The sequence below is a fragment of the Limanda limanda genome, chromosome 5 (assembly GCF_963576545.1).
Source record: "Limanda limanda chromosome 5, fLimLim1.1, whole genome shotgun sequence".
Taxonomy (NCBI): domain Eukaryota; kingdom Metazoa; phylum Chordata; class Actinopteri; order Pleuronectiformes; family Pleuronectidae; genus Limanda; species Limanda limanda.
The window spans coordinates 24,594,493-24,613,697 of NC_083640.1; the positions used below are offsets into that span (position 1 = coordinate 24,594,493).

General features: G+C 44.0%; 2 protein-coding genes across 2 annotated transcripts in view; both read left to right on the forward strand.

Annotated features, from left to right (window-relative positions):
* srrm4 (serine/arginine repetitive matrix 4) overlaps positions 1-4,016 on the forward strand; it is a 49,422-nt gene extending 45,406 nt beyond the window's left edge. The window contains exons 9-13 of the mRNA XM_061070755.1: positions 1,493-1,815; positions 2,060-2,266; positions 2,538-2,627; positions 2,747-2,902; positions 3,734-4,016. Of these exons, the coding sequence (XP_060926738.1) occupies positions 1,493-1,815; positions 2,060-2,266; positions 2,538-2,627; positions 2,747-2,902; positions 3,734-4,016 (1,059 nt within the window). The remainder of the gene's footprint in view (positions 1-1,492; positions 1,816-2,059; positions 2,267-2,537; positions 2,628-2,746; positions 2,903-3,733) is intronic.
* Positions 4,017-7,194: 3,178 nt separating this feature from the next.
* hspb8 (heat shock protein b8) lies at positions 7,195-17,702 on the forward strand. Its single transcript, XM_061070919.1, has 3 exons — positions 7,195-7,884; positions 11,667-11,730; positions 15,651-17,702. The coding sequence occupies exons 1-3, from the start codon at positions 7,434-7,436 to the stop codon at positions 15,823-15,825; spliced, it is 690 nt and encodes a 229-aa protein (XP_060926902.1). The 5' UTR covers positions 7,195-7,433; the 3' UTR covers positions 15,826-17,702.
* Positions 17,703-19,205: the final 1,503 nt, after the last annotated feature.

The window sequence follows — 19,205 nt, forward strand, 5'->3', positions numbered from 1 at the left end:
AATTAATCCATATTTTGAATCATGCTTTGGCATTCTACACCCCAAAGACTTTCAGGAGAACCAAGCAGTCGCTCAGTGGAGGGTCAGCTTTTACTGTATCGTTCGCTGGTCTGAATATGCATTTATTTAAAGCACATAATTACAAAAGAGTAATGCAGGATGAACTTTTCCTGTGAGCCTAACATTTCTTCCCCCCACCAAAAAAGCAAACCATAAAGGGACAGGTAGGTATGACGTAACAGAGAAAATATTAGAACTTTTCTGTTTATGTACGTGGTGAATATATTTTGTCTTTGCAACGAAAGGGAAAGAAAGCACAAATAATCGTCTGCAAAAAATACAAAAAACAGCAGCGACGAGTCTTTTAAAAAATAACTGGATGTGACATTGAAGAATTGTCTGTGTTTATAATATATATCTTTTCCGTGAGTGAACTCTTTGAACTCCCAAGCACAAACAGACTGTGGGTAGACGCGACTGCTAAAACACGACGGCAGCAGCAAAAAGATTTGTTTAATTTCCCTCAGGGTGGGAAACCACGGCGAGGACGGAACGGATTAACCTCCGAATGTCTCGTAATCAACAAAGTGAAGCAAGATCACAATTCTGTAAGATTAGTCGGATATGATCCTCGGAGGTTTTAGCGCCATCTGTGGACGTTTGCGGTACACCAAAAAAAAACTGTCTCGTTCCCAAAAAACAATGCAACTTTTTAAGGAGAGAAACAGGAACATGCCGATAAACGTCTGGGTTTGAAGAGAGGGTTATTGTCTTTTTCTTGCAATTTACAACTCTAATGATGCACTTATGTTGCCCGCTCTTCCCTTTTTCTTACACCTTACCTACTTAAGGAGGAAATCTTGATTGGTAAGTGGATGCTATCCGCAGATTCAGGGATTTACTTGTAGGTCGGTGCAGGCTAATTATTAACTTTTCACAGGAGAAAGATCACCTGTCCCGTTCTGAGGGCTTTCTTAGTTAGACTGATGGGATCTCTCTTTGTCTGCAATCCTTTTTCATTTCTACATAAAAAAACAATTTTTGTGATGTTTGTTCGATGTTCTTTAAATGAGGCTTTTCAACGGGGCTATTGTTTACTTTCCTTCTTACTTTTCCTCTTCACTCGACTTAGAGCCGATCAGTAGATTTACCCACACATAGTTTTTTCTTTCTTCTCTGATCTTTCTGTTATTCCTTTCTTATAATTACTTCTAGCGTAGATTTAACTTTTTCCTGGATTTGTTTTCTCGTTGAGCTTTTCTCTGACTTTAGCCGAGCTTCCCTTTGAGGTTAATCGCATGCTTTAAATTTGCATGATGTCTTTATCTTTCAAAGTTTTCTGTCCAGCGAGATTAAACCAAAGCAATCTCTGTGTTTTCCAGGGAATATGTGCCTTTGTACTAGAGTATTCACAGAGCATCAGAGCAGGTAGCAGGTTGCTGTCATCACCGCTCGCTCAGTTTTAAGCTGCAGCCTCTTTGTCTGTTTGCAGATTTTGTCGTCAAAACCTGGAAGCGAGCTCTTACAGGGAAAAGGGTCTCGGCAAATCTCCAGCCAGGTGGACGCTCCGCACGATTACGACTCTGGGAATGACACGTCCTCGCCGCCGTCGAGCAAAACCGACGTCTCGCGGTCAAGCGCCGCCGACAACAAGAGGAGCCGCTGTCAGCGTCTGGCCTCTCCGGAGAAGCTGAGGTTCACAGACAGAGACAATGCCTCCGATTCAGGAAACTCTGTGACCAGCTACACGTCGCTATGCAAACCTTACAGGGAGGACAGCTTGTCCGCAGCCGTGTTCAGTGGAAACGGCAAGAGGTAATGTTCTGTTCATAATAAATAATCCATGTGAATGAACGCTTCCGAGGAAAATTGCAGGCTGTTTATCTTGTGTTTCCACGCTCCGGTTCCTCTTTTGAAATATTCATCCTGTGAGCAAGAAAATAGAGGAGAGAGAGAACGTTTCTTTAAACCAACCCAAGACTGGGTCGGGGCTTTTATCACTCGAGGCAGTTAGACGTCTTAATGGGTTGTTCTTTGTGTTGGGGTTCTTTTTGTGCAGGGAGCAGATAACCTCGGGGTGTCAGGTGGAGGTTGCGACACCTCAGAAGACGTCCAGCTATTCGCGGAAGAGGAGCCTGTCATCACGAAAGCGCCGGAAATCTCGCAGGTCCAGCAGCAGGAGCAGGAGCAGGAGCAGGAGCCGGTCGTCGGGGAGTTCCAGATACTCAGGACGCTACTCGAGAAGTCCTTCACTGTCATCTTGCAGGTGGGTTAACTACTTTTGTATACGTCCACTAACATGGAGGAGGTGGGTTTAATTCCTTATACTGCATCCAGCCACCAGGAGGTGATTGATACAGTTTTGTCTTCACTTTCATGTCCTCCATCTTTATTTTCAGTCTATGATCTGCACATCCTCTGTTGCGTCTCCAGTCTTGTTTGTAGTCGACCTGGGAATGTGCGTAATTTTGTGGAATCAAACCTGCTGCTGCTTTGCTCATTTCCATGCAGATAATTCTCACGTGTCTTGTTTCCAGCTCGTATTCACGGTCTCCAAGTTACTCGGCCGACCCGAGGAGACGAGGCAGCATGGCCAGCCTGAGCTCCAGAGGAAGCTTCTCCAGAAGGTGAACTGCACCTCACGATCCAGCTGCTAACGTCTCCTCCTCAGTGGCGGAGAGGAACAAGAACACATATATTTATCCTCTGGTGATTAACTTTTCACACCGTGTCGTCTGATTCCCAGACTGCGAGACAGAAAGAGAGCATCGAGCCACAGAGCGACAGATGTGAAGACTGCACGTAAGGTGAGTGGGAAGAGACGAAGACGCAAATCCTACTCTCCGATGAAGAAAAGACGGAGAGACTCGCCGAGCCATCTGGAAGCACGACGAATCACAAGGTACAGCTTTCACAGCCTCGTTGTTTATAGCTACAATATGTATTTTAATGCCTAAAGGCAGAAAAGATGCATCGCTGGTCGCACCCACCACCCCCACATTTGGACAAGTCCCCAGTCTGAAATCACTCCCTCCTATTCATGAGTGGTGTGTTGTGAAACTGCATTTTGCCCTGAGGACGAGATAACCATCAGCTTTAGAACTGGAGAAAAACACATGGAATCTGAAATGGGAATATAGAAATGACAAGAACAAATGACTTCTCCTGCACGGTTTCATACGGAAAGATTACAACAGATTTCATGTGGATATTTAGAGAATATTGGACTTTTACTCACCAGGTGTCCACAACGTCAATGCTAATGTTTCTCTGCTGGAGGTGTAAAAACACACTTGTCTTTTTTTACTGTTGTTACGATTTGTGAGCGAATGACCTTGAAAATCGTTCGGCCTTTAAACCTCCATGTCGGGGGAATTTGTTGAAGATGTTTTTGTTCACTAGCAACAAGCTGTAAACACGTTTATTCTTAGAAAGGTCCAGAAGGGCACGGCAGCAAATTATCCAAACTTATAGATGTAAAAATTTTCATGAAGAAATATTCAGAGAAAACTGTGAATTTAGCGTATCACTAATTTCAAAACCAAGTTCCAATCAAACACAGGATAAGTGAGGCAACCATTAAACGGAGTTAAAAACACTTCAATAGAAATATCTACCTCTTTAGCTGCTAAATGCCCCTGGATGGATGCATCTTCTGGATCTTTAATGCTGGGACACTGCTGTGGGTCGGTTTCACAGCACTAACTTACTCCTCCTGGTCTTTTCTCCACAGTGCCAGGAAACGACCCATCCCGTACTTCCGACCCAGTCCCTCATCCAGCAGCCGCTCCACCAGCGTGTCGTCCTGGAGCAGCCTCTTCACCCGCAGCCGCAGCCGCAGCCCGATCAATGGCATCAGCCGGAGCAGGAGTCGGAGCAGGAGCCGGAGTCGGAGCTGGAGCGACTCCTCCTACAGGAGCTACAGTCGCAGTTCCTCCTTTAACTCAATCTTCGGGAGCCGCAGTCGCAGCCGGAGTTGCAGTTCGTTGAAAAAGCGCAGCAGGACCAGGCGCTAGGGAATCCCACAGAACGAGAAGGCACTGAAGCGCTCGTCGGCTGGGTTTCCCGCTTGAGGGCGAGGACAGTGGAGGTTGGAGCGATCAGCTGGGTGCGTCTCCGGGCTCTGGAAGTGTCCCAGCAGGACCACAGCGATCACAGAGGCCGTCCTGCTCACGCTGCCCACAGGGGGCGCTAGAGAGTGAATGTGTTTCGTTTGTTTTGTTCTCGTCGCCTCACTTTAGCACAACGGCCTGCGACTGTTCATCTCTTACATATTTACCATAGAATCTGCACATAAACAAACTTCATCTTCACCTTTCAATGTCTGTGCACGTCCCGTTAGATAATTCTTTTAAATTAATTCTTGATATTTATTTTTAAATGGTACATAAATGGCCCTGAATCCCATAAATCCTGAACAAATGAGACTTTAACTGCCCTAGACTTTACACCACGAGGTGTTGAGGGAACATTTGAGCCGTTTGATTCAACTGGTGACAAACAGCTTCAGAGGAATCGTTATCGGGAATAAGGAAAAAAGGTTTAATGCTCTGATGTCTGCGCTTCACACGGTGGAGAACAGACGAGTTTCCTCTGAAGAATGAAACACAAGGTGGCTGTCAGCTCACATGTGAAACAATTGAGGAGTCAGAAATAAAACAGGTAGCGATTCAAACATTGTGCGGACGAGGAGGGAGGTTTTTCATGTGGTTTGTTTATTTTTAGGGAAAACATCAAAACCTTGAAATTTTGGTGTATTTGCAGCAACAACGTGTTGAAAATGAGCCTGAACTTTTGAAATATTACTTGAATCATTTTCTTTCAGCTACTTACCGTGTTTTTGAGTTTTATCACAAATGGAAAGTCAAGTTTAATATTTAAATATTTATTACTTATTTATTATTAATTGGTTTGTTGTCTCTCTCAGTAGTTGTCAATCTTTCTATGCAACACTGGCAGTTTATAGTTTTACACTGAAGTAATTTATTTTTTTGGGGTTCGTTGTAAATTATTCTCTCCGGCACCGAACGGGCACGTAAAACTTCCCAGTTAGCAGATGTTCAAATTATATGAAGTTTGACATTTTGGTAAATATTTTTATTTGCTTTCTTGCCGAGTTTCAGACGAGAAGATTAAAACCGTACCAGTTAGCTTAGTTTAGCATTTAGTTTGGAAAAGGCGAGTTCAGTAACAGAATTTGTCAGCTGTGGGATAAACCTGTAAAACCCAAATTTAATGTTTAATCAGATTTGGTGTTGATGAAGCACATGAGATTTCAGGGGCTTTTTTTTAATGATCACATAACACATGATCAAAAGTCTCCAAATCCACTTTTGCTAATGACCAAAAGTTTGGTCACTGTCTCACACGCTTGGTTCAAAAGGTTTGTTCCTAATTAATCCTTCCATCCTTCCATCTTTTTAATTCATCCGTTGGTGCGTCTTGGGCGTAAACCATGTAACCAACCAATCAATCTTCCTTCTCTCTTAAAGATTTGGGAAGTAGCAAAGAGAGAAAATATCTCTGTGGAGGAAACCAAAGCTTCGGAGGTGATCTCTGTGGGCTCAGGAACTTTATCAAACTTTCCACATATAGACTATTAAGGCCCATAAGTAATAAGAATTTACACAGTTCTTATGCAATCATAAGGCATTTTACAAGTTCTGCTGTGTATCTGGCTTTGTCAGGGACCTCAATATGTTCGTTATTTAGCTTTTGATCGGCCCCTCCGTGGATTTGTTGCCTTCATATTTATCACAATCTCCTCATCTAATTCTCCACGAAAGCAAATAAACTTCAATATTTCCCCTAAATGTCAAACTTATTCTTTAAAGTGAATTTCCGGGAGCTGCTTTGACTGCAGGGTTTGAATCTGCAAAAAAAAGTTAGAAAACTGCCTTCCTGTATATTAAAGAGAGTTTATATTTCTCAATCGTTTCAAATCCATCATCATACGCTCCGGGCCCGACTGACTGCTCTCTATGCATTTCATCCTCTCGGCTGATTTCCCTGAATGTCAACTGAACTGGATGAATGAGGGAGATCCGACGCTGGAAGAGGAACTCGGCACAAAAGTTCTCCACAGACTCGTGTTCATAACTCTCTCACCTCACAATGTAAAGTTTACATCACCTGTTGTGTATAATGATTTTTGAATATTACCATGATGTAAATATGCATCTGTACTGTACAAACTATACAAAAAGCTGTGATGATTTGATTTTGCAGAATGTGATTCAGGGCGTCGTTGGCTGTGTAAATGTTGGGCATCGATCAGCAGACTGTAGATGTGTTGGTGTTTAAGATCCGTCTGATCACGTCTTCTGCTGTTTTTAAAACGTACAATAACAACAGTCATACAGCAATAGTGATCCAGTGTTTCAGTGTAAAATGATGCGTCCTCTCCTCCTTATTTCCCAATGCGAGAGAAAGCAGAAAGCCTATGTTTCTCATGCTGACACATGTTTCCTGGTGTCAGTGTGAACTTCACGTCGTAACAATGTGTCGCCCCCCAGAAAATTGAATTGTCCCCCATGATGCTCCTCCACGTGCGTGTTCAGAATAAGATCAATAAACTCATGTTCTGGATAAAATGAAAAACCTCCTTCTTGTGTAATGTTGTGGAGACAGATGGAAAAACCAGGGGTGGATCAAGGGGTGGACCCAGGGGGGGTACTGTAATCTGATTGGCTCCTGGAGTGTCCACGTCATGTCAGTGGTCTTTTTATAAACAGTCTGTGAGTGAAGAAAACTCTCTGTTTACTTGTTTACCTCAGCAAACAGAGGCCACGCCCACAAACCCGACCTGTTGGCTGTTTTGTTTTATGACATCAGCGTTTGACAGGAAGCTCTGACACGTTATTTTCTATTAAGGACAAAGTGAGTCATGTGCACGGTGACGTTATTTGGTCTGAGGGAGGATGGTCTTCTGCTTCTACACTGCAAAACTAAAATCAACAAGACCTTTAATCCTTATTTAAGCTGTTTAAATCATGTTTTTATGCAAATGCACACATGAAAAGTTTTTATTAAATTAATTAAGTTGAGGTTTTATCCTGTTTTTGATTCTGTAGAGGTTTTACAAAGTTGATTTGGACTTTGAGGTGGAGGGTTCCTGCAGCTCCAGACCCTCCCAGCTCTTTCCCCACTGTGCACCGCCTCACCCTGTGGGAAACTGGGCCCAGTATAAAACCTTCCGCCAGGACAAAAAATAGACCAGTTCACATGAGAGTGTCAGAAACTTCGCGTCGACTGGGGAGCGTGTTACTGGGATCAGCAGGAGACTGGTGCGTAATGGTGATGCGCCTCATCCAAAAGACACAAACAGGCGCAGGGAGTTTGTGATTCCACAGGAGAAAGGGAACAGTTTGAGTTAAATTGTTTTGTTAGAATAAAAAAAGAGAAGAAGTTGTTTCCCTCCTGGTGTTGAACTCATGGCAGAGGGAGACTTCTACACGCTGGGGAACCGACAGCGGTTTCCCCGGGACCCGTTTGGAGAGTCTCCGTTCCGGGCGCAGTCTCCGTTCCGGGAGCAGCTGGCCTCCCGGTTCCTGGAGGATGACTTCGGGATCCCTCCGTTCCCCGAGGACCTGGGGATGGACTGGCCTGGCTGGGCTCGCCCGGGTCGGCTCGGAACCCGCATGGGCTCGTCCCCCTTCAGCTCCACGTTACGCTCCGGTTTCCCCGTGCGTCATTCCAGCGGAGGCCCGGCGGTGTACACGAGCCGCTACGGAGAGGCCTCACCGCGGAGCTCACCCACAGGGACGTCCGCTGGGGGGGCCGGCAGCCCCGGGGGGGAGCCGTGGAAAGTGTGCGTGAACGTGCACAGCTTCAAACCTGAGGAATTAAACGTGAAAACGAGGGATGGGTTCGTGGAAGTGTCAGGTGAGTCGGTGATTCAAGTCTGGAGCTCCGAGTCAAACTGAGAAAAACTTTATTTATAGAAGTCTGTGAAAAACACCTGCTGCTCAAAGTCCCTTTAAAACTGTTGTTAAACTGAGACTCTGACGTCACAGCCTCAGACTGGAGAGTTTACACTTTATATTATATAGTTTATACAAAATTAGTGTAAAAGTAAATGCACAATGCAATTTGTTTTTATTAGACTTTTCAATATATTTAAACATGACCTTCTAGGCCTTCGTGGTAGGAACCATATCAGTATCAGTGTTTATGTTTCTGATATGAAAACTTGTATTCAACATTTAGACCATGCAGAAAAGATTAGCCTTTATTTTATTTTGATGACTTATTCTGAGGTCAAACTCAAGGTTTATATTATATCAATTGAATTCATAGAAAATAGAGATTGTTTGTCGGATATTCTGCTTTATTTCTTTAGACTCAGTATATTTAATCTAGATATAAATAGATAGATAGCCTATATTGTTTTCTATATATATATAAATAGGCCTATTTTATACACATATCCTTTCACAATGTATTCCAGCACTGTGAAAACTTTTAATCAACAGAATAACCACTGCAGAGAGGATGTGCATTTATATTTCCATTTCACTTAACAAGTTTTATTTTCTTAATTCAATATCTATATATTCGTCTATATTTATGTTTTCTTTTTATTTCTGGTTAATTACTGGAAAGTTAATGGTTAAACTGTTAAATATCAGCCCTCAATTACATTTCATTGTCATAAGAATTTGATAAGGACATCTTAGGAAACACTGCCAGTTCTTTATAACACATTTATAACTATTAGATTAAGAAATGTTTCACTAAAACTCTTCACTAACTTCCACCTTTCCCTTCAGTACTTTCTGTATTTCTATATAATGTTTAATCAAATAGTCAAAGGTATGATGAGGTAACAGGTCAGATAAAGCATCTTGTCAGACAAAAGAACTTCATTAATCCAAGTACACAAGTAGAATACTTTTTAAAATCACGACAGAGTTGTCTCGATGTGGACGAGCTGGACAGGTTTCGGGGACCGGGCCCGGTTGGCAGGCAGATCCTCAAGCTTAGACACCTGTTTCAAATTCCTGGAGAATCATTCCCTCAGACGTCCATGGGCTCGATTTAGATTTAAGGCCAGGCCCGTGACAACAGGCTCTGTTTACAATAAGAGGAGTCGCCCGCCGGTCATTAAACACCGAGCAGAATGTTCTGGAAATAGGACGCGACCCGGCGACCCGAGAGCAGCGAGCACCCTCCAGTGCCGGTGTCACATCCGAACTCGGCCTCTTATCCTGGGAGGAGGTTGTAGAAACTGCTTCCTCACAGCTCCACATTCCTCAGGGCTCTGAAAGCCGAGGCGCAGGGATCCCCGGGGCGGTGGAGGGCACAGAGGACGTAGGGTTTTTTATAAACACTTTGTTGGTATGCCAGTTGTGTGGTTCAGTCAGCGCCATGTTGAGCCGGCCGGCCGCGGAGACTCGACCCTTGTTTCTAAAAGTGTGACAGGGAGCGTGACAGCAGCTCGATGGAGCCGCTCGGCACACAAACCCACAGAGAAACATTCAGCTGTGGTGTTGACTGCTTACTGAGAGATGGTTCAATCTACTGTGACCATCGTGTGACTGGATCATCCCTGAGAATAACAAATAGTGAAACATAACCTGGACACTTTGAGTTTTAAACATCTGAAGACGATGTCATCAAGCTTAAATTGTTGTTCAGTTTCTTTTGAAGGCCTGAATCCTTTCAGATGACGCTAAGCTTTAGTCGTGCATCAGCAAGAACATTCTTACGCCTTTTTGGACCTAAATGTTCCCCTACGCTTTAAAATAAATCAGTTTATGTGGCTTTGGATTTACAAAACATCTCCGTCCAGAAGAGAACACAAAAACGCCTGCAAATACTCAAACAAGCATCTTTTGCTTGGACATTTGCTGTACGTCCTGGTGTCGCAATCCTTTCACGTGAAATACAGCTTCACTTTCGACCGAGCAGCTTCAGATGTTGTGTTGTTGCGATGACTCGAGCTTCAGGAAGCTACTAGCTAACTGTAGGTTGATGTTACGTGCTGCCAGAGCCATGTGGAGGGTGTGTTGCCACCGGAGTTAACTGTAATGTTAGCTAGGCTGAGTCAGGGTACAGTTGAAGCTGTGATTCTCAGTCAGTTCTTCTCACAGGAGATCGAACCCACTCACCAAAGTTACACACAGACAGAACAAGTTTATTTCTATTTCTGAAACAAACAAATCCGTATTCTATTTTTCTATTTGACATAGATTCAGAACAGACATTCAGGTTGAGGAGTGGAAATGAAAGAGGAAACATTCCCACACTCACAGTCACTGAAACCTCAAACTCATTTCAATCAAGCTGCTGTTTAAAGGTGATAAAGCTTCATATTGTTGCTTTAACTGAACCAAATGTTTTGAATCAGATAAGTAACGACCTGCTGTTAAAGCTTGACTCTGATTGGAGGAAGCAGAGGACACGCCTCTCCCCTCGTCACAGATACACAAACCAGAGAAGCTTCATGACTTGTCTGCTCATCTGAAAACTTCAGGTCCGTCCTTGAGACTGGAACGGACAGAACAGCTCATCCATCACGATGAGGCCCTGTCTGCCCCCCCCCCCCTTCCAGAACACACAGTATTACACAGAGCATCTGGAATTTGGCATCTGTGTCGTAAGAGTTCTGAGAAGAAGGAGCGGCCTCGTCTGACTGATCTCTAACCGAACATCAGAGGGAGCAGATCAGGATCAGGTTTTCATTTTGATCTCATGACTTCACCGGTGATCTTAGCTGTGTCCTCCCTGGAGCTCTGGTGGAGTCCAGCACTGTCCGGCAGGCAGAGACGTCACTGGGGGGGGGGGGTTGGGGGGTCTGAGGGGTGGGGCAGGCCACGCTGCCGGCGGTGGCGTTGACATTTAGCAGCAGCGGAGCAGCTGCGAGCGAGTCCGAGAGATGGAACGACCATAAACAGAGCCCGGGGGAGACAGGGGAGACAGGGGAGACAGGGGAGGGGGGAGGGTGTTTCCAGGGAGAACTGCCTCGGATCAGAGTGATTGTGCAGGAGAAACTCTGAAAGGAATACAGTTTAATCATTTCAACATGTTCATAACAACACACACCCATCAAGGCTCGATGTGAAAACACTGCTGAGGTTGAGCAACAGGGACGAGTGGGACACAGTTTGTTTTTCATCTCAGTTACATCGTTCTTCAATGAAGTCATTAATAGATTCAACGTAGACTGGACGATTTTCAACTCAGTCGATATCAATAATAATCACGATAAATATTTTTTTCTTTTTCAAACACATTTGCTCCTGAGTGAAGGTTTTGGTTTTAAACTCTTCTACATGAGCAGAGACAAATTGTTAATAAACAGATTTTATAAACTTCAGCTCAATGAATTATGTTATTGCTCCTTTAATAATACATGAGCTCTAACATGTTATATAAACACACTTGATAACTTTAACTGTATGTTTCACCCAGTGAAGTAAATTTTAAAGTTGGTAAACATTGTATATTGAAACTTTGTTATATTGCTATTGATGAAACTGATATTCAGATAATTAATGATAATGTTGTGTTACTCAGCCAAATTACAGAAGTCATAGTTGTAGATATACAATAAATTATCAAAGTTTATATGTGATTAAAGTATTTGTACAATGTTGAACTTCATCATGTCACGTAAAGTTCCTCACTCACTTATTAACTGTGTGGTTTTTGTTTCCAAACAGGGAAACATGAAGAGAAGCAGGAAGAAGGAGGAATAGTGACAAAGAATTTCACAAAGAAGATACAGTGAGTATCCTCTGAAGTTATGAGTTATCACCTGTATACGACCACATTCCAGATATAATCATAAGGGTTATAAATAAAAGTCAAAGGAGACTTTTGAAGGTCTCTCTGTGTTTTTCTCCTCTAGTGTGTTCGTGCTTTATAACTTTGCAGAACTTTTACTGCCTCAAAAAACCTTTTATGAAACCCCAGAGGAAAGAGAGACTGAAAAACCTCCATATGTCTCCTTTAAAATGTGGAATTAACTTAAATTGGAAGAAAAACATTTGACTTTAGTTGGTTCAAAACAAAGACCAGAATCAAATTAACTCACTTAACAGAACTAATTTATATCTTAAGAATGTTGAAGTCAATAGTGCGTCTAGATCTCTCACTTTAAAGAGATTCGATCAGCAGCTTCAGACTCACTCGTCCAATCAGAACCTACAGACAGTAACCACTGGAGAAACTTTAACTTTCTAACACCAGAATCCAGGAGGAGATGAGTTCACTTCTTGTCTCGTTAAGTCCCCCCCGAGCCCCACGGGCCACAGAAGTTTCCACGGCCTTCTCCGCCTACTCTAATTGGACAGTGGGAGGACTTCAAACAGCCGCTTAATCGCTGGTGTGAATCGCCGTCTCGCTGGTGCGTCACTCGTTTCCCATTGGCTAATTAGTCAGCACCGCGCTGGTCATATCACAATCCTTTTAATTGGGAAGGCTCCGGATGAGGCCGGTGCTCCTGAGCAAAGCAAAACCTAAAACCACAGCCGGAGTAAAGAGGAAGGGGGGGGTGGTGGAGGTGGAGGGGGGGGTCATGTATAAATAACTGCCCTCAATACACAAATCCACCGACTAAGAGAGAGAGAGAGAGAGAGAGAGATAAAGAGTGTAGGAGCAGGCATTGTTTTCCATGGGTGATGTGGCCGAGCTTTGCTTTCTTTTCTGTTTTTGCAGATGTCAGCAATAAACTTTCTCTGTTTGTCACTTTATCAAGAATCGTCAATCGTAGATTTATTAGATTTAGTTTTTCATTGATAATAACCTCAATAACGCATAACGCAGCCACACATGTTAAATTATAAGGTGTGTATATAAAACACAAATACCTTGAGTACATTATGAATAAATGTTCCCACCACAGCAACAACGGGTTCAACAGCAGCAGAGGAAACTTCAGGATAAAGTTTGCAGATTCTGCTGAAAAGCAAAACAGTTAACAACAAAAAGCAGGTTCCAGTGTTTATGTCATCATGTCATTTATTAACCAAATATGTTATTGATAAATCGGTTTTGGGCTCAAAGTGTAACTTCTCTGACCCAAGGTCACGTCGCTCGTCAGCAGGTCTGCGGGTTGTGGTGTCATGTGTGTGACGGGAATACACACACACACACACACACACACACACACACACACACACACACACACACACGCACACACACACACACACTGTCCGGCCTCACTGTCCTGTCTGTCTGAGCCTCACCGTCTCTGCAGGGAAAAACATATTGGACAGTGTTTTGGCCGCCGTGCAAAATCGATGTCTCAGATAAAGTGAGCGCTGGCGAGAGGGAAATAAACTAAATAAAGTCCCGAGCCGAACAGATAAGGTTCCTGCTGGAGTCCAGGTAATGGGCCGGCTGAGGGATTTGACTTTGTCACAAGGAGCTACTTTGCTTCACAGCAATTGGCTCCTTGATGGAAGGGGGGGAGTGTGTGTGTGTGTGTGTGTGTGTGTGTGTGTTTGTGTGTGTGTGTTAAAAACATTCTAGATGAATACTGACTTACACCAGCTTCCAGTAATAGCTCAAGATTTATTCTAGATTGAGGAGTGCATTATTATTATTAGCTGTAGTAGCTCATGGCACATGGACTGTAAATAAAGATCACTACATGACACAGCTCCCAAAAGGGAAAGCAAATCATCTGCATCGCCCCCTGGTGGCTGGCACGAGTTGAGGTAAAGAACGCTACCTCCTCCATGTTAGCAGATGGGACATCTCCTGACCCGACCTCACCCTGTGGCTTCAAAACGACCATAACTCTTTGGATGTATTCTATTGTTCTTGTTTTATCTAAATTGGATTCACTCTAATCCTACAGATCTATTTCTATTATTGCTGCAGCTTTTATTTATGTAATTGCCCCCCCACCCCCACCCCCCCTCCATACCCACTACAGCACATCTAGCTATTTTAGGATTTGGGGGGGATCACTGTTTGATTTTTTCTGTCCCAAGTCATTCCTCAGTTTACCCCTCTCCTCTTTTTGACCTTGGGTCTGAAGGTCGTTGCTTACAGGGACATTTAGAACTCAGTGAGACGCTGTACGTGATATCTGACCACACACACACGAGGACCTGACCCCCCCGTGTGTCAGGGTGAGGATTTCAGTCCCATTTGATTTGTGCTTCTCTCAGTGGAGTGGGAAACCAGTGGAGAGTCGGCTCTAATTAAATGTGGGGTAGACCCACAGTCTCCTGCTCGGAGCAGCCTGGTGTTTATATTAACTCCCAAAGACACTTGGCTGCTCACACAGAAAACCCACTATACCCATATTTGGTCACAGTGTCTGACAAGGAACTGTGCGTGTGTGTGTCTATATGTGTGTGTGTGTGTGTGTGTGTGTGTGTTGTTTCTGATGCAAGTTTTCATGTGTATTATTTTGAAAATAAGCTCAATATAGACTTGAAAATAAAAATAACAATCTCTAATTTAAGATAGTAAACTATCCTGGGTTCTTACGTGTATATTCTTCATAGACTGTAAATAAAGATGGACGACACATTCTGCCACTATTCAGAATACAGCCAAAATATCCCAGAGACACTAACGCCGCCATCTTGGGTATTTTGAGCCGGAGTCTGAACAGTAGAGATCGGGGGGGGGGGGATCACCCATTACATGATGCACTGAGATTGACCAATCACAAGTCAGTCTCAGTTTTGATTGCCTCAAATAACTATTAAACCAAACTTAACAGAAAAATTAACACTAGATCAAACGTCAATGAGAAAAATGCTACCTAAAATAAAGTTATTTTTGTTTGATCCATATCCCATCCACTAACATGGATGAGGCCGGGTTCATGACCCATATTCCAGCCATTTGATTTGCCTTCACTCTCTGGGAGCTGTCGGGTCGTCCGTCTTTCCTTCTCGTCTCTGATACAGTTAAATCAAATTAAATCCTCACAAACTGTATTTTCCTGCAGGTTCCAGGAGACAATTATCTCAGTGGTAAATACCATAAAGAAAAACATTTTCAGCTGGAGAAATGTCAAAAAGTTTTAAGTTTCCCTGACACCAAATGAGGTGTTGCCTCTGTGACAGATGAGAGCAGCAGATTAGCTTCAGACCAGGTTTTCAAAGTTCTGCAGACAGACACTCGCATTAATTGGAATCTTCATTTTTTTGTGACCCTCACACCTCCTTCGATGTGTGTTTTCTTTCCCTCGTCTTCGTCGCAGAGCTGCAGGATTTTTAAATGAAAACTCCTGATGGCTTCAGCTCAGTCCTGCGCGTGTGAGATGTTTTATTTATTTTTTTGTGAGTTAAGAACGAGAGGGACAGGGTAAACAGTTTTAATAACAAGTCTAAATCCCGAGCCAAGTCATTTCTTTTCTGTCTTTCAGACGTACAGCGCAGGAATAATCCGGCTGGAGGCAGTTTATGGCTATTGACAAAGTGTCAATAAAGATAAATCCCAGCATTTAACAGTGTTTGCACAGCAGCTCTTATAGAGAAATATCACACAGGCTTTTTCATGACCTCCAAGGAAGAATCTAACTGTTTCCTCGAGGCTGTTTCCTTCTCATCATTGCTCTTATCTGGTTCCTCCCACATTCTGAATACACACAGCAGATTAAAGTCGTTCCACCATGAAAACTTCTGGCGTCTCATAACTCCTAAACTCCTCCTCTCCCTCCTCCTCTGTTTGACCAGGATCCCGGGAGACGTGGACGCTCAGGCGGTCTTCGCCTCTCTGTCCCCCGAGGGCGTCCTCATCATCGAAGCCCGACAGACGCCCCCCTATCACCTCTTCTGTGGCGAGGGCCCCCAGGGCGGCGAGACGCCGGAGGAGGAGGTCCCCAGGCCCCAGGAGGCCACCGTGGTCTGACCCCCCCAACGTTTAGACTGAGACGACGGACCCACCCGCACAATCGGTTTCAAGTTTGATATGAAATTTGTGGCCTTCAGCTTCATGTTGTTACAAACCTGGATGTAAAATGTGCAAAATGTACTTTACGTGGATAAAGTAACGTCCGATTGTTCGTGTTAAAGCTGCAAGAGTTCAATGTAGAAAACATCTTATCAAAGAAGAGCCTCATCTTCTAGCTATTGGAGAAGCATCAGACCTTTTTCTCACCAAATTAAACTTTAGAGCTGCAGCTAAAACAATTATTTTCATTGTTGATTAATCTGCTGATTGTTTTCTCAGCTAATAGTTATGTGCATAAAATCAAAATAGAAAAGTATCTGAAAGGTTCAAACCTTTAATTCCGTTCGACAAGCAGATTAAAACCCAAAAAAGTTTATTTTACCTTGATACACGATTAAAACAAAGATTCATCAAATAGAAATTCATGACATTTCTTTTAATCTGCTTACAGCAGCACTATGCAACTTTTTCCACCTGAAAACAGCAGCTTCAGAATTAGTTTAATTGTTCATTGACTTCCTTGTTGTGTCTCTGTGTAACTCTGGTGAGTGAGTTCGATCTCCTGTGAGAAGAAGAAGAAATGAGTCACAGCTTCAACTGTCAGAATCAGATCCAGCAAGTTGAAGAGTGAAGCTGAACTGTAAATCTGTTAAACCAGAGTTTATCTCCAATATTCAGCAGGAAACCTTTTAAAATATGAAGAAATCTACACAGAGTTTGATGAATTTATTACAGCCGCACCAGGAAGCAGAGGATCATGGGTAATATCCATCGTTCAGTTGTGTTTCAGCTCAGTTCAGTGGGACGACAAAGTCAACACATTGATGGACTCAGTGTTTTCTCTACATGAAAACCACTTAATTGATCGGACACAGAGCCCCACAGAGTTAATCCCCATGTGTGGCTATAGAGGGCGCTGCTTCTCAAAAGATACATAGTGTTGCTTTAAGTGGAAACTCTTAGTGGATGATCGATGCTTCGTTCACGTCCGAACCTTCTTGCTGGAAGGTTTCCGCCATTCGTCACAAAACATGACGAACGACCGAATGTGTTTGTTTTAGGTTTTAGAACAAATTTCCAAAGTTGTAATTTTTCTTATGAAAACAGTCTCTTTCCTGAAGAATCTGTCTCGGGGGCAAGAAAACCTCCACAGTCATTGTACGTCGACTGGTTTGTGATCATCTGATTTACTTACACAAATTCCCGCAGGATTTAACCATGTGTGCCTGCAGGGGGCGCTGTTGTTAAGTAAAAGTTACACAGTGTTGCTTTAAAACAGCTGATTATCTGATCATTTTAAATTCTGTTTCCCTAAACAGAACTCGAAAACTCTAGCTCCTTCATTCTGTTTTATTCCAACAACTTCCTCTGTCACGAGACGATCACAGACCAGCTGGGTTGGTGAACATGATTCTCAGCATTTACGTCACGTTTCATGTTTTCTCTGGAGACTGAAGATCCAAATATCGAATGTGCCTTTTATTTTCTCAGACCACAGTTTGACCCTTTAGTCACTTCCACTGAGGAGGAGTTCTGTGGTTTGAGGAGTAGAGGGTGAACTGTGTGCGTTAATACTGTATTCTCCCAAAGTGTATTGTAAATATACTTTAATATGTACCGATTCATTATAGATATTAAACAACTGTGGCAGGTTTTTTTTTGCAATATGTTTGGATTTTTCCTTTTTCTTTTTCTATGTGAGAATTCAGAGAGATGGTTGCATGGTTGTTGGAGCGGCCGTGTTTTGCCAAAGAGACGTTTTATTCTTCCTGCCTTCTTTTATCTGTTGATGTCTTTGTATTGGCTGATGCAATAAAAAATGACCAGCCAGCGTCTCCATGTGTCTCAACATCTGTTTGGTTTGTTTTGTTTTTTTTTCTTCAAATTGAGAGCCGTTGCCACTCGCGGGCCCGGTTCCAGGGATCCGGGGCGGCTGCGCTCGTGTTGTTGGATAACAGAAGGATTTGAGCGGCGGATTAGCAGCGGGTTTGATGCTGTGTTCTACAGAATTGGCCGAAACAAACTTAGCAGAGCTTTTGAACGCGACTGCAAAAAAGAAATTGGGGCAGTTCCATTGCATGTTGTGTGTGTGTGATGCAAAATAACGTAATCTCCTCTGTGTTGGAATCAGAAGGGATGATCGCTTTGAATTTTAAAAAAAAGTATCCAAACTTTCTGTTGTGGCCGTGCGAAGTCGCTGCTTTGTGTTGTTGTGCCAGCAGCTCACACAAACTGTATTTATTGGTATTAGAACATACGTTGTGGACTGTGTTGCCGTGGCAACAGCATAATTGGAACCTTGCCAGCGACTCCTCTGGCATGTTGCTCGTGTAGAAGTGACTAACGCACAGAAACAGCTGTGCAAACGTAAAGCATCTGATGGCCGTCAGAAGCTCTCAGCTGAAACAACATGATAATTCATCTGTTTAAACTCAGGTAATTGTGAACATGATGCTGCGTCGTACCGTCGCTCTCCTGCAGCTCAGGTGGGAATTCAGAGGATGCAGATGTTTGTGCATAAAGACAGAAAGACACACACACATATTTTTACATGCTGTTGCTTTATTGGAGCTCCAAAGATGGCAGTTATCTGGCTGCTGTGAATAAAAAAGCGTCCTCAGACCTGATGCTACAGGCGAGCTGTGCAGGCTGTGCAGGCTGTGTCAGTGTTGTGTTAGTGTGTGCAGCATTTGATTGATGTTGTGTTGTGTTTGTCTACTCGGTGTGCTCTGGTTTTGTGTCGGGAGCCGCCGGATCCTGGCTCAGGACCTCGCTCAGTGGACTTGTGCCCAGCTCCGGCTCCTCGGGCTGGGTGATCTCCTCTGCTGAGCCCGGCATTACCTGGATCTCTCCACCCACGGCTGGGTCTTTGTGTTCTGGCTGTTTGGGCGCGTCTGTATCGGGGCCTTCTTGGCTTCCCAGGGCTTCATCCTGCTTAGAGGAATCTTGAAGACTCTCTGTGCGGCTGCCATCTGCAGACACTGAAGGGTGGGACTCTCCAGCTGGCTGTTCATGGGTCTCCTCCTCCTGTTCCCTCCTCTCGTCGGTCTGCTGAGGCCCGGCTGATGCACTGCCAGGGTCGGCCTGGACCTCTGCTGGAGAATCCTCCTCCTGTTCCCTCCTCTCCTCGTGCTCGTCGGTCTGCTGAGGCCCGGCTGTGGCACTGCCAGGGTCGGCCTGGACCTCTGCTGGAGAATCCTCCTCCTGTTCCCTCCTCTCCTCGTGCTCGTCGGTCTGCTGAGGCCCGGCTGTGGCACTGCCAGGGTCGGCCTGGTCCCCTCGGACCCCTGCTGGAGAATCCTCCTCCTCCTCTACAGGTTCCGGTGCAGCCAGGGACT